The 16,018-nt window shown below is 40.4% G+C and overlaps 1 protein-coding gene across 1 annotated transcript in view; it reads left to right on the forward strand.

Annotated features, from left to right (window-relative positions):
• The first annotated feature begins 722 nt into the window (after window positions 1-722).
• The window catches only part of NTF3 (neurotrophin 3), a 132,324-nt gene continuing 117,028 nt past the window's right edge, over window positions 723-16,018 (forward strand). The window contains 2 exon segments of the mRNA XM_044679972.1: window positions 723-913; window positions 916-1,044. Coding sequence (XP_044535907.1) covers window positions 794-913; window positions 916-1,044 — 249 coding nt within the window. The 5' untranslated portion in view covers window positions 723-793.

Consider the following 16,018-nt stretch of genomic DNA (forward strand, 5'->3'; position numbering starts at 1 on the left):
TTTTTTTTTTTTTTGTTTTTTTTTATTTCACCTGTCTTGACAGACTTCGGAGCACCAACAGCACTGGTCAGCGAGAGTTGACAGTTTGCTCCGAATGTGTATGTGTGTATGTTGTACGTATTTGTGAAAGTGTGTGTGGCGGAGGTGGGGGGAGACTGTGGTGTTTGTGTTTGTGTGTTGTGAGTTGGAGAAAAGAGCCAGTGGTGGGGGAGGGGGTGGATTATGGGAAGGAGGTGGAGAGAGATCTGAACTGCAAGGGTCTAGGAGGAGGAGTTTAAAAATCAGACCCAAACAGGCTGAGGAATCGAGGTGAGCTAACACCGTTTCTCCAGAGAAAAATAGAGGAAAAGATGGGGGGAGGTCCAAGAAGAATTTACCGACTACGGCTACGACAAAAAAAGACCTGTTGAAGCAATTTAATCCGCATAGTAGGATCAATGCAACACAACACTACACAAAACATTGTGTCCGGTTCTTTCCAAGTCTCTGAAAGGGAGAGAGAGCTCTTTTATAATTGGGGGGTTTGAGGAAAATAAGAGGCACAAGGAAGCGCCTCTCTCAGACCACTCCACCCCCAGCAAACAAAGAAAAACAAAAGCACCTTGCGCCATTTCCGACTCAGCCTCCTGCAGCCCTGGGCGGGGTGCGCCTGGGGTTGGTGGGGGGCTGCGAAGGGGCTCAGCGTGGGCTGGAGGTGAGGCAGCGCGGGAAGGCAGCGCCGCGGCACCTAAAGGGTTACTGCGCTGAGTACGGAGCCATCTGGCTGGGTTGGCTGGTTATAACCGCGCAGATTATGTTCTCGGGACTCAGAGTTGAAGGATCCTCTCTCCCAAATCGAGTAGCTACGGGCTTAGTCCTCGGAAGAGACCCGCACAACTACTTTTTTTTTTTTTTTTTTTTAATTGGTGGTAGTGGTGGTCGGTGGCTGTGGCAGCGGCGGCAGCGGGGTGGGGGAGACTGAATGAACCCGCTCGCTTCCACTTTTCTCTTCATGTCGACTTCTCTGAAAACATTCACACGGATGCCATGGTTACTCCTGCCACGGTAAGGGACTGGAAGAAGGGTGGGCAAAGTGGGGGTTAAAGTGGAGGAAAGGGGTCTAGTCTCTTGGGAGAGATTGGGAGATTCCAGAGTGAAGTGTTGTCGGATGAGCTCAGCTGCTACCTCTAGGCAGTTTGCCGATAGTTCTGTCCCCAACTCCGTAACCCCTATCCCCCATAACTCCAGCCTCTTCTAGCTCTTTGCTTCACTCGCAGGGAAGTTTGGGTTTCAATATTTGGAGTTGTGAAGGGAATCACCCTTACTCTACCTCTCCCATACAGCCTTGTTACCTTCCGGAGTCCCAAGAAAACTGGTACTAAATCTGGGAAAGTGATCAGATTTAAAGGACCTGGATTGGAAGGGTTCTGGAGATAGTATGGGAGGAAGGGGATAATCCAGAAACACCCCTGTCCTTTCACTCCAGAGAAGTCTCTGCAGCATCCTGTTTAACAAAGGTTTTTTTTTTTTTTTTTTTTTAAAGCAAATCTCAATCGCAGAGTAGAAGCCGCTCTCCCACCCCTCACATACACACATGTACAATCCACTAAATCCCCTCCCCCATGTGGCCCCATAACATCCCCCTCCTCCCCTCTCTTTGGAATGGGGGAGGGGAGAAGTCTGTCTTTGACAAGTACAGTCATTTCCCAGTTTGGAGAGATAGATCTTCCCTTATCCTAAGTACCTGCACTGTACTCTTTCAGTCCTTCCCTCTCTCCCTTTCTTTGTGACCTTTGCCCGAAACCTTGAATGAATCTCTCTCTCTGTGTCTCTGTCTCTGTCTCTCACACACACGCGCGCGCGCGCGCACACACACACACACACACACACACACACACACAACAACAACAACAACAACAACAACAACAACAACAACACCCCATCAAACTATTCCACTATTCCTGACTTTATATCAAGCAGCCCCTACCCATCTCCCTACCTTCATGAAATTCCTCTTTGGGTCACCCACTCTACATTATCAACTCCTTGAACCCCACATCTGGGTTCCAGGTTTATGATCAAGTATGATTTCTGGAGAGTAGAAGGGCACTGGGTCCAGGGCATCCAGGAGGATCACCCTTACTGGTTCTCAAAGTCCTTCTAGGAACTGGAGGCAGGGGCTGTGTGGAAACACTGGCAGACCCAAAGGCTCTGAAGGGATCAAGAAGGTTGAGGGAAGAGTAAAATAAATTGTCCCTCCTGAGAAAAGTCAAAACCTCTACTCATCCAAAAATTTGAGAGATACTTTTGTACTGTAGAGAAAAATAAAAGGGGCCACAGAATGGAGTAGGTGGGGTGGGGGAAGGGAACTTTGTGTGTGCCTTAGATTTGGGGTAGGAGTACACTCATTTGCTGAGAAGTCGCTAAATGGTTCAAATGGTTTTGCTGAGCCATTTCATAATTTGCCTTTTAAATAAAGAGACCTAAGGAATACCTCTTGGACTGAGGCAATGGGAGCCTTTGACTAAAAAAGGCTTTTTTTGTTGTTGGATCTGTGGGTATTCCAGATGGAGGGAACTGGGAAAAAGGAAAACTGTTCTCTTTACCTCTGCTGCCTGGTCTTCTGGTATGTCGACTGGCTAGAGAGCTTGGGACCAGGATGGCACACTTACCTTTAGACAGGAGAAATCTTCATGTGTTGGAAGTATGGTTTGGGGTTAGAGGCTTTGGAGGAAGGAAGGAAGGGCTGCCCTCTCTCTGGATAAAGAGGAGAAAGGGTTCAGGGGTGGTGGTGGAGGGCGTTGTTTTTAAGTTTTGCCTGGTTGGAACATGTGCTTTTCTGTAAAGATCTGTTTCCCACTCTGCAAGAATAACAGGGGAGAGAATGTCCACTTGTCTTTTGAGGACAGAATTGGAAAGTTCCAGCAGTTTTACTTCCACCCCACTTAGAATCCTCCATAGAACACCCTTAGACTTGTACCCTGTTCAGTTCTTTTGTGACTTGCAACACAAAGAAGGCTGTGGGGATAAAGTTTGGAGAGAGAATCCAACTTTTCACCTTGTTCTTTAACACTTGGACCAGTGTGAGGAGGGGCCTGGGAATGTAGGCATGTGTAAATAAAATGTTGGGGAAAAGCAATGAGTGTTCCTAGGTGGTATTGCTTAAGATTTTTGCATTGGAATTTTGTGTATGCCCAGCTAGACGATCTGGAAATGAATTGATTGTTTTTGTATCTAACAATATATATGTGATATATGGGGAAGGTCAAGGGGTTCAAAGTATAAATTAGTTGAGTTAAATGGATAGGGAGAATACGTGTAAAACTGAGGGGTATATACTGTCTGGCACATAGGAACTAATAATGCTATTTAGTTGATTGGTTGATTTATTGATTGTATTTTGGAAGTGTTTGTAGGATGGACATCTGAATAAAGAAAGCCAGAGATAGGTGTAAGCTAAGGAAAAGGAAAAGATTGTTTTGCTTCAGAGAGAAAAGGGGGAGCAGAGAAAGATAATTTGGAGAAAAGGGATAGCTTGTGTCTGGCTGCCTGGGGATGTTGAATTAAGATGGTGTGGGAGTAATGTGTGTGAGAGAAAAGTGGACTTGAGTTCAGGGTTGTTTGCCTGAGGATTATCAAGGGGATGTGTGTAGGGGGTGGGGAAAGATTATGGGAAGAGCAGGTTGTAAACTTTATATGGAAGATGTGTATGATGTGTGGGGGTCTGGGCACTGAAGAATTTGGCAGGAATGGCATCGAGGCATTTGAGGGGTATTAAATGTGGACTAGGACAGATTCTTCTTGGAATCTTGGAGGGCTTATGTGGGAAAGGAAGCTATACTTCCAGTGAGATGAGTATTTGTAAGGGTTAAGATGAAGGGCTCACATATAAGAGAAGAAGGTTATGTAGTACCTACATTATATACTTCATTTTATGGAGGACGTTGGGGAGAAGGAATAGGAAGAGATCTGTATGTAAGATATGAATGAGCGAATAGAGTTCATCATTGCTCTAGTTCTAGATAATGCATAATGCATAATGGATGCTTATGAGAGTAGCCCAGCATTAATGACTATTCTTCAGCTTTAACATTTATTCAGTGCTTGCTAGGTGAGTAGCACAGTGTTAGGTGCTCTGAACTTAGCATATTGTACCAGAAGCATTGAGTTTGGAGAATGATTTGATAGCTCAAGGGCCTAAGGATGGCTAGGTGAGATACTGAAGATCCTTTTTACTTTATAATTCTTTTTCTTTGAGGTGTGTATGGATATGTGTGCTAGAAGAATGTATCTTTGACTTTGTTCAAATAGTATTGTGTCTGTGCTCCAAGGTTCTGACGACACGCACCTCGGTTTTGTGAAAGGATCAAGGGTGCTAGTAGTAGGCATTAGTGAATTAGATGGCTGAGCACTCAGGCTGAATAAAGGGGCTGGAATGTTTGGGACTATCTTGTGTCAGTGAATTGAATAAGGGAATCCTAGTGTATGGGGGAGGAGAGAAGGCAGAATAGATGGGATAAAGCAAAGCAAAGATACATGAACTCAGAAGATGTTCAACTGAGATTGATGGAATGTGCGCTTATGTGCACGCATGCTGGTCCAGGGGGGTTTGTTCAGAGGTATATATTGGGGTGATATAAATAGGAGTGGATGAGAGCTAGAGATATAAAAGGGCTAAGTACAAGCAGCTATAAAGTGGGTCTAAATTCCCATAAAAAGGAAACAGGGGTGTTGTGTTTATTTTAGGACTAAATTTGCTTTAAATGTGTTGTGTAAGATGAGGTGTTTGGTAGATGAGGTAGGGTATAGTAATGGAAAGAACATGTATTTAGAAAAATAGATTGTTGATCCTCAAGTTCAGTCTCCAAAGTAGAGGTGGGTAGTGAGGCTGGTAAGGATAGCTAATGAAGTAGAAATCAGAAGAAGGATAAATGTAAAAAATATATCAGTGGTAAGGGATATGATGAAGTATGTTTTTATGATTGTGTGTAGCTCCGGCACCAGAGGCTGTTACTATGTGTATTAAAAAAATGGAAGAGCCCAGTAACATCAAAAACTCATGGCACGTTTGAATGTGTGTTTTATACTTCAGATTGAAAGTAAAGTCTAGGTGCCCATTCCATCTCCACTATTAATTCAGTGACCTTGGGCAGATCTTTTATTAAATTTTTCATGACTTCATACAATTGAAATTGCTAATCCTAGTTTAGTCAGTGAGTCAATAAACACTCATTAAGCACCTACTACACGCCAGAAATGGTATGAAGCACTGGGGATAAAAAGGAGACAAAAGACATTCCTGTTGTCAAGGAGCTCACTTTATAAAGGCAGAGACAGTAAGCAAACAAATATATACAAGATCTATACAAATGCAATGAAACAGTAGATAGGATAAATAGGAAGTAAATAAATAAGAGAGGTAAGGCTCTTTAGAATTAAGAGGGATTGGAAAGGGATTCCAATAGAAGATAGGAATCCAGGGAAGTCAAGAAGTAGATATGAGGGAGGAGAGTATTGCAGGCATGGGGGAGAGATTGAGAAAATACCCAGAAGTAAGAGATTCGGAGTATCTTCTTCATGGGACTGCAAGAAGGTTTGTGTTACCCTATCAAAGAGTACATGGTGAGGGGTAAAATGTTTAAGAGATTCTAAGAATCCATGTCCATGGAAGCTTTTTTGAGGTTGTCAGAGGAAAGGTTTTATGAGTTGCCAAAGTTGAGGTTCATTTGAAAGACAGCAGAGTCACATGGGGATATGAATAGGCTTCAACACATCACCAAAAAAGAATTGTACTAGAGAAGCAACATACAAGGTTAATGCAGAGATGTATGGCCAGAAAAGATGCACTGATTATGGAGGGAAAAGTCTACAGGCTTCAACTATACCACTGCCATGTCAAAAATTGTAGAGGAAGCACTGTTCACATTGAGTGAGACTTTGAGGAGATTTTATGTCAGGACAGAGATGAGGTTCACATGGAATGTGCAGGCATGGATGAGTTTCCAGCTCTACTTTTGGAGGGACTACTCATATTGATGACATCACTGAGGCATTGAAGTATCAAAGGAAATTAAAGGCCATTACAGGAAATAACTTCTTAGAAGAAAGTTACTTTCCCTCCTCCAACTATGCAGACAATAATGGCGAAAAGGAGAGAGACAGAGAGACAGAGAGAGACTGACTGACTTTGGGAGCACAGAAGTGAGTCACTGACTTGTAGTAGTAGACCTGTTTAAATGAGAGCCTATTCAGCTGTGCCTCGTTGCTATTACTTCTTTGTTTTTCCCTAAGGTCTGGTTGCTTGATAAGCAAGGTTTTTGGCTGGTGAGAAGTATTGTGGGTGTCAGGTGTTGAATTGACCACTGAGTCATCTCTGATAAAGTGGGAGTAGGTACCTCTTCTGTTGAAGTACTGGAGTCCTGGACCCTGTATTAGAGCCTAAGACTGCTGGTCCCTTGGGCAGTCTCCTACCCTTGTGCTCAATGACCATAAATAGGCTGGAGCTGAGCTATATCCAGAAGGCACTAAACCAATTCTGTTGCTTTTCTTGGCGAGGTTGGGCCAATTAAATTGATTGGAAGAGGTCACTACTGATTGGTCTTGCTTCCCCCCTCCTGGGCAAGATAGGCCAGCAGAGTTTAATTACATAACATTTCCCATCTCTGCATTTTCATTCCCATATGTATTCAATGAACTGGCTTCTTCTCCTCCTCTACTTCCAGGATGGCTAATTGTAATTGAGCAGCCTGCTTTTTTCTGCAGACTTTTCTGCAGCTCTTTTTCTTGAGCTGTGCTGGGCTTCCTCCCGCCTGATGATCTGGAGGGAACGTAAATCCACATGTTGGCTAGAAGTGAGAGAGGGGATCCAGGCTAACTCCCAAGATTTTTAAAACCCACCAACCTGCTCCAAGACATTACCAGCTGCTGTTTTACTCATTAATGAGACAGGCAATTTCTCTGGCATCTGGTAAGTTGAACTAATGACCGCGGTTAGAGTTTTAGATTTAGTTTTATTTAAAATTGAGTTTGTTGGAGTAGGACCAAAACTTCTAGTGGAGGGAACCTGAAGGCAATGTGTAGTTCTACTGATAAGGTCTGTGTTAGTGTCGTGTGCAGGGATGGGCATAGACTGGAAATTGGGGCATATTTATGTGTTAGCGGATACAAGACAACAAAAAAAGGAGTGTACAGTGAGATGGCTTTTTTTTGGGGGGGCTCAGTTTTAGTGACAGGTGTGTGAGTGGGTGCTGGTCTCAGGTGAATTATTTTTCGTATGTGTGTTTTGTAAATTAAACACCTAAGTTAGGGGAAAACATGTGGGGGGGTGCAGTAGGGGAGGGGGTGAGCATTGTGAAAAGTTTCTGAAGCTGATTTCTTTTTTAAGTTGAAGAGTCAGTTGGATTCCTTTTGCCTTTATAACTTTTTATGTAAAGTCCCCAGATGTATTCCTATAACTTTTCTTCCCCTTGGTTGAATTCTCTCTTGTAAGAGAGGGGAAATTTCGATAAAAACAATAGAAAAAACAACAAAACCCAGCAGTGTGTACTGAGTTTTACTTCTCTAGTCTCCTGCCTTTCTACTGAAGGGAGGGAAGGAAGTTTATTTTAATAGCAGTTTTCTAGGTCTGAGATTGAATTTTACATTTAATCAGTTTGATTCTCTTTTTAAATTGGTTTCTTTTTATATCATCTACATTTCTCAACCTGTTAGTCCCTACCTTCCCCATCCCATATAATAAAGAATATGAAAGCATAAAAAGTTCAATGAAATTGTCCCCCAGTTTGACATTATATGTGACATTCCAAAGCCATAGTTGCCCACCCCAGTTTTAGCTCTATAAGGAAGTGGGGAGGTATCATCTTCCATCTCTTCTTTGAGGCCTAGCTTGGTCATTATAATTTCACAGCATTGTGTATGCTGTTTTCCTGGTTATGCTTACTTCCCTGTACATTAGTTTATATATTTTCCCATTTGTCCTTATAGCACAATAATATCCCATGGCATTCATTCAGTGCAGTTTGTTTAACTGTTCCTCAGTTGTTGAACATTTATTTTATTTCTAGTTATTTGCTCAAACAAAAAAATTTGCTACAAATATTTTGGTGTATATTGGAGGCCTTTCTTTTATCATTGACCTTTTTGGGTTATCTGCTTAGCATCAGGATCTCTGGTTCAAAGAATGTGAACATTTTAGCAATCATCTTTGCATAATTCCAAATTAATTTCCACCTGGGTGGACCATTTTATAGGTCCTTAGTATACCTATATTCCAACATCCTTTTAAACATTTTCCCCATCTTTTGTTATCTCTGCCAAATTGCTGTGAGGTAAAACCTCAGAGTTGTTTAGATTTGAATTTCTCTTTATTGGTAGTAATTTGGAACAATCTTTCATACAATAATAGTTTTTAATTCTTATTTTGAGAACTTTTTTTATATCCTTTGACCACTTATCTATTTGGAAATTACTTTAGGTCATGTCTTTTTTTGGATCTATATCTCTGATAATAGATTTTTTGATATAGATATTTTACTGTTTTTTATTGTTTTTATTTGTTCTTGTATATAATCACTTGAATCTTTCTTCACTATGAATTAGTTCAAAGAAGTTTTAATATTTGTCTTAGTTTCTTATGTCTGTCATATCTCATGGAAGAATAAATTATTAACATTTTTATACCACAGATTGTTCAGCTAACCTCCAATATATATTCATTGTATTTCTAGTAGTTTGTTTGCTTGTTTGTTGATTGTTTTTTTTTTTTTTTTGGCCACCAAAATAAATGCTGCTGTGACTATTTTGATTGTATGGCAGCTTTATAAGCTTATTTCCTTGATGCATATTAAAAGATGGGTATGGATAAGATTTGTGGGAAGTTGCTTGTTGGTGGAATTGAAAGAGGTTATGTCAGGGAATTAGTGTGTTATAAGGAGCAGAGCACTGGAGTTAGAGACAGAGAACCTAGTAGTCCAAGTATTGGTTTTGAGATTTATTAGCTTTTTGATTACAAGCTTTAGTTTTCTCATTCATAAAATAAGAATAATAATACTTGTACTACTTAACTCACAAGGGTGTGAGGAAAGTACTTCGTAACCTGTCAAGAGCTATGTAGCTGTAAGCAAATATTTTGATTGTCGGGACCAGTATGTGAGGTTTGTTACCAGTATAGGACTAGATCAGTTGGATCCAGGTCTGTTACTAGGGCAAAATGAAAGCCCTTTCTTCTGCAAGAAGTGTTTCCTTTAATGCTAGTCCCTTCCCTCTTGATTATCTTCCCTTTTATCCTGTCTGTTGTTCCTAATGATTTGTCTCCTCCTTGGACAGTTTACTCTCTAGCAGGAACTCTTTTGTCTTTCGTTGCACATCCTAGTGGCTGGCACATAGTAGCTGTTTAATTACTGCTAGTTGACTGATTTACTGACTTAGTAAATGCTAGATGATTGACTTTATTTTAAAAACTGGACCCTAATGAATTTAACAATCAGTATCAAACAGGAAAATCCTTTCAAATATTGCCACTGAGTTTGCATAATGTTTAGATGTGTGTGTGTGTGTGTGTGTGTGTGTGTGTGTGTGTGTGTGTGTGTAAAAATATAAAGCTCAAATGATTCTTTAAAAAGCCTATGGAACCGGGGGCAGCTGGGTAGCTCAGTGGAGTGAGAGTCAGGCCTAGAGACGGGAGATCCTAGGTTCAAATCTGGCCTCAGCCACTTCCCAGGTGTGTGACCCTGGGCAAGTCACTTGACCCCCATTGCCCACCCTTACCAATCTTCCACCTATGAGACAATACACCGAAGTACAAGGGTTTAAAAAAAAAGCCTATGGAACCATGTATATATGCCTTTTATCTTTAAAGCTTTTTATTCTATCAAGGTTTTTTTTTTCCTCACCTGGCAGAATAAGGGTATCAAGTGGTTTACCTTCTTCTAAAAGTTGTCAGGAAGTTCATGGTGTTTGGGGCTCTATCATCTTGGAACAATAGAGATTGACTGATGACCTATCCTCCTCTCAAGGAAAATCCTTAGACACTTTTTGTCTGCCTATTTGTAACTGAAGTGCAGCTAAGGAAGAGATGAAGGCTTTGGATAGGAATTTGGTGTTACTTGTTGTCATACTTATCTTTTGGGAGATTTGGTACCTTAGAGCACTATCTCTAAATATTATTTTTCTTGAACCGAGACTCCTTTAACAATATTTAAGGTCAGTAAGTATGACTATAGTCCCTTATCTTAGGCAGGCAGAAGGCAGTGGTCAAGAACTGGCTGTACTTGCCAGTTCATTAGATAGAAATTGGTACATAAAGATTCTAATTCTGACCTGGCTGCAGATGACTTCTCTTACTGCCTGAGTTTCCTGTTTCTGAAAGTTCATGGTCCAAGAATGAAGTATATAAGTCTGAAATTTTCAAGATTTGCATTCTAGTGCTACTTTTTCCTCTAACCAGCTGTGTGACCTTGGGCAAGTCAACCTCAGTTACCTCATCTGCAAAATGGTGTTAGACTAGTTTATCTCTGTGGTCCATCCCATCTCAGACATTTCATGAGTCTGCTGTTATCCTAACCCTCCCATTAAGAAAACGTGAATGTGTCTTGTTCAGCACACCTCTTGGCACACCTGGGATTGGCCTCATTTCTTACCTTTGGGGAATGACTGAATCAAAGGAAGACAGGCATGAAAAGAATTTGCCGTGGTATTTATCTTGGGCCAAGAACGCTTGCAACTTTGGCTCTGCCTGCAAAGTTTGCATGTGTACAGAATTGAGAGGAGAAGGGTTTGGCCTTCTTGTAGTGAGCAGTGCTCTCACTGTTTTGCTTTTGTGCTTGTCTTCTCCTTTCAGCACCAGCGTCACCTGCTTAGGCCAGTCCTTCCTGCCTTGTTGTAGTAGCTGGATTGGCTTCTCTCAGCAGGCCAGTGACTGATCCTGCTCCACTCACGTCTCTCAAGTCCCGCTGTAGATAGCTCTTAAGTTCCTTGGTTAAAGGAATGTCATTCAAAATGAAGAGCAATGCTCCTTATATGTCAGGATAACCTGTTCCATTGGTGCGTTCTTTTTAACGTGCAAGACAAATGTTTATATTCTTAGTCTGCCTGCTGGCTGGCATGTGTCAGACCTGGCTTAGCTTCCTTTCTTCTATACTTCTTGTTTTCCCCTCCTGTTGACAAGGGAAGTTGCCCTTTGGCTCCAATATGGGTTATTGTCACAATTCTTTTCCTAGTGCCAAAGAATAGGAGTGGGGTTTCTGGTTTTGATCTAAGCTAGTTATAAGAGGCATGAAGACTCAGCATTCCCTAGGTCATTATATGACAAAGCACAGGATTTATATGTGTATATGTAGGGAAACCTTGCATTCTGTCTTCCAGAATCCAAGGAATAGCTTTTCCTTATCTATCTGCCTACATGTTTCCACCAATGGTTATCACAAGGAAAACATGGAGTAGTTGTGAATCAATTTTATAAAGTATAGGGAAAATCCTCAGTATGATCAAGATCCATGCAATTATTGTTGCTGTGAGATCTAAGCAACTTAGGCATTTACACACTCCTAACATGGCCAGGGAACACTAAAGATGCAGGGCCAAGAAGAGGTCAACAATTCTAGAGGTGCTCAGAATCTTATGGCCATTGGCTGCCCCATTCCTTCTTCCATACTTTAATTTTGTACCCAACTTTCCCTCCTCATCAATGCCATGTGTAATCTGGAATTTTGTCTTTCTTTAAGGTAGAAGAATCTGTGGCATATTGGGAAAAGAGCTGGCCTCAGAGACAGAAGAGTTATGTCAAGCCTTGCCTCTAGCACATACTGGCTGTGTAACCTCTCAGCATTCTAAGTAGCTCCATAAGACATAGTTTCAGAGAAGATGCTCATCTGCATTGGTAGAGGGAAGATTCTCTATGTCAGTGCAATTACAGTTCCAGACGCCAGTCCAGATTTGAAAAAGTATAATAATGCTGTAGACTTTCAACACATAGTAGAGTTTTTCTCCTCTGTAGAACATGAGATGCAGCCTGACTGATGACTTTTCAGAGTTGGCCATATAGGAAGGATTTATCCAGTGTGGGTCTGGTTCTGTCTCAATTAACTACATTTTGTGCTTTGAATTTCCTCCATCAGTCTCATAGTCAGAGCTGAGAGTTCATGCCAGGGCTACCGCCTCCATTTTTAGCCTTCAGTTTGCCCTGCTTTTTAGCCTCCTCCTCTCCCTATTTCTGGCTCGTTGTCCCCATCCCCCACCTTGGAATATATAAAAATACATTCACCCAAGGTCTCCGGATCATTTCTTTCACTCTTTTGAAGTCCCTAAGCCAGAATACTTCTTCCTACTTCTTTATGTAGCCCATGGATGATATCACATGCTCAATATGATTGGTACCACTGATTGTACCTTTCTTGAAGTCTTGTAACTCTGGAGTTATAGGGTTATATGGAATTTCATGTACCTGTTGAGTAAAAGATGACCTGTTCATGGGTCTCCCCACAAGTCCCCACTCTTATAGTGGGGGAAGAGAACTAGATTTTCTTGAAATCCATTCCAATTAATATAAACTATATTGTCGTTTTCCTGGAAAGGAAGCAAATTAGCTATGTGATCTTAGTTAAGTCATTTTACTTTTTTGAAAATGAGACTTGTCATTTATAAAACAAGGGAATTAAACTAGATAAATTCTAAGAGACTTTTCAATTGTGAAATTGCATATTCCTATGAAATTTAAAAACTTTTGGAAATCGAGGCCCAGAATTGTTAAGAGATTTATCTAAGGTTACACAGGTGTTATGTAGAAGAGCTTGGATTTGAGCCCATGCTCAAAATCTACCTCCAGTGCTTCATCCATGACAGCACGCTATGGATTTTTCTCTAGTCTTGGTTTGTTTAAATTTAATTTGCCAGTTTGGCTCATATTTTTCCATTATCCCCTCTACCAGGCCTCTGACCTCTTCCCTATAGGGAAAAACATATTTCCCTTCTAGTGGCTGTGTGATCTTAGACTAGCTTAGACCTTCTTAGGACTTAGTTTTCTAACTGGGGGAAAAAGGGCTACCATATCTATAGGATATAATTCTACTACTATCTTTCTAGGAATTTTGGGAGGATCAAAAAGAAGTATTAGTGGTAAACTTTAAAACTCCATACTAGGTGTTGCTTAAAACTGCACTTAAACTTTGAGAGTATCAAATGTTAGCTCTTGTCATCTTTTTATTTATTATTAGACAGCTTAGTTGCATGGGTGACCCTCCCTGGCTTTCAGGAGGACATGAAGGAGTGGATGATCATGGATGTGTTTCCATTCACTGGAGGGAACATTCAAATTTATGAGCTCATGCCACCATCTGAGTACTAGAAGAATCAGATTCTCTACTAAGATCTTTTCTGCTTCTAAGATTCATGAACCCAAAATGGAGAAATCACTCATGGATTTTTCATGCTGCTGGTACTTCGAATCTAATCTGTTTGCCTCACATGACCTTCATTCTACCCACTTTGCCACACTCTCATTCCCTTTCACTATCTGACATTAAGATTGCTTAGAAAGGAATCCTCATGATCTTAAGAATACCAGCATCTCTCTCAGGAGCATTTGCCAGGCTTGTCTAAGACTTCCCTTTAGATCTGTGGTGTCGACTTCAGATAGAAACAGATCCTTGTGGGTGGCATATTGACTCAGAAAACCACAAATTAACACTGTCTAAGTTATATTATCTTTTTATTCTATTAAACATTTCTTAATTACATTTTAATCTGGTTTGGGTACACTTGATTTACCTCTGCTGTTAAACTTCCAAAATAAGTGACATTGACATTTCCTATGGTAGACTTTGCGCAGGGTAAGTTAAAAATAATTTAAATTCTTTCAAGTCAAAAATCTCTTTTTTTTTGACACACTTGGCTTTTGAGAAAGCTCTCATTTTGTATTTTAGCCCAAGAAGAATAATGTCCCTTTATTCAATTTTGGTTCAATTTTTTTATTGTCTTTGTGTGTATGCTTGATTAGGAAACATTGGAATTTGTGTTTAAGAGTAAGGGAGAACTACCACACCAATGCAACTATCAACAATTTGGAAATAGGTCTTGATCAATGACACATGATAAAAACCAGTGGAAATGAGTGTCAGCATGGGTGGGGGGGATGTGGGGGATGAAGGGGAAAGTAGGAGCATGAATCATGTAACCATGTTAAAAATGAATATTAATAAATGTTTTAAAAAAAGAGTAAGGGAGATTTAAGTCATGCTATGTGACTTTATTGCAGATAACCATAATATTGGATGAAAAGGCAAAAGCTATATGAATATATTGAAAAATCTGATCAGATTAAAGAAGTCTATGAATAGTTATGTTGGGCTAGAGTGGTATAAATGTGAAGCCAAGGATGTTTCTGGTCGATTAAAGAGTGTTCAGAGACTTACCTGAGAAGTAAAGGTCTATTGCTTTGGGTTTAAAGGGAAAATGAGATTGTATATACATAACATGTAAATGAAATTATAGTATGGTCAGTGATCTCAAATGGTTCAGACATTTGATGTGATCAATGGTGATATGAGTCAAAGGTTGTGAGTGTGCTGTCAAATGTATCAGTATCCTTTTTTCAGTTACAGAACCAGAATCTCCATGTCTTGTTCTTACTAGCACTTTCACCATTGTATATAACCTGTCATAATCAAATAATAATGCCTTCTTACTGTGTGCTGCACACTGAAGGTAAAAATGCAAAGGTGAGATAGTTTTTTCCTCCACAGAACTTACATGAGTTATAACATGTTTACAAATAAGCAAATACAGGAAAACAAATATAAAATGATTTGGAGACAATGACAGTTGGAGGAATCAAGGAAGGCCTTGTGTATATATTTTCCTTTTCTACGTTTTGGGAAGAGGGAAGTGACTGCATTCAAGTATGGACCATTGGAGTTTGTTGCAGTAGTTCAATAGCTCAGGCAAGAAGTGATGAGAGCCTCAACTAGGATGATTATGTTGGGAGTGGAGAGAAGGAAATAGGTGTCAGAGATTTTGAGGAAGATGACTGGATACAACTTAGCAGTTGATTAAATATGGGAATAAGTGAGAGTCGAGTTGGGGATGGGGGAGACTCCTAGGATACAAATTTGACTGACTGGAAGAATGATAGTGCCCTTAAAAGAAAGTAGGAGTTAATAGACAAAGAAGAGAAGAGGATCCCATTCAGAATTCTGGGATGCGCCCACATGTAGATTGCAAAACATACTTAGCATCCTGCAATGAAGACTGAGAAAACTCTTAGATCAGATAGGTAGGAAGAGATCCTTGACAGAGCAGTGTCATGAAAACCAATTATCTAGAAGGAAGGGACTATCAGTAGTGTCAACTTGAACAGAGAGATAAAAAAGATCATTAAAAAACCACTGGATTCAGTAATAAAGAAATATTTGACCTTGAAGAGATTAGTTTTGAGTGGTGGGGATGGAAGCCAAATTCCAAGAGGATTAGAAAGTGGAGGTAATAGCTTTTTTCCCTTAGAGTTTGACTAGAAGAGAGAAAGAGAAAGAGGATGAGAATTCAAGGGAATGGCAGGATCAAACAAAAGGTTAATTTTTTTTTTGGACAAAGGAGAGCTAGGCTTGTTTATAAGTAGTAGGAAATGATCCAGTGAATAAGAAATTGAAAATTGAGGAGAGAGAGAGAGAGATAATAATTATATGAATAAACTTACAGAGGAGAATGAGGCAGGGGGCAAATTGGTATCAAGGACTGAATGAGAAAAGTTAATATTGGTAAGAAGGGATACCTCTTAGAGATTGGAATAAAGTAGGAGAAAAGTAGGAGGTAAGCCTTTGGCTGAGAGAGTAGTTGGAATGGGAGTGGAAGGCTGAAGGTGGCTTGAGAAGGAAAAATTTAGAATAGTTGCTATAAGGAGTGTGGTAGTCAGGGAGAGAAGAATAACAGGATTGGCGTGTAGCCTTGAGGGTCCAATGGAAAATGGAAAAGAATTTTTTTAGTGGACCTGATCAGTTCAGTTGTTTCATTTCATCCAGTTTTCTACAGCATGGATATAGGCTTGGTTAAG

Source organism: Gracilinanus agilis, chromosome 5 (assembly GCF_016433145.1).
Source record: "Gracilinanus agilis isolate LMUSP501 chromosome 5, AgileGrace, whole genome shotgun sequence".
In the NCBI taxonomy this organism is placed as follows: domain Eukaryota; kingdom Metazoa; phylum Chordata; class Mammalia; order Didelphimorphia; family Didelphidae; genus Gracilinanus; species Gracilinanus agilis.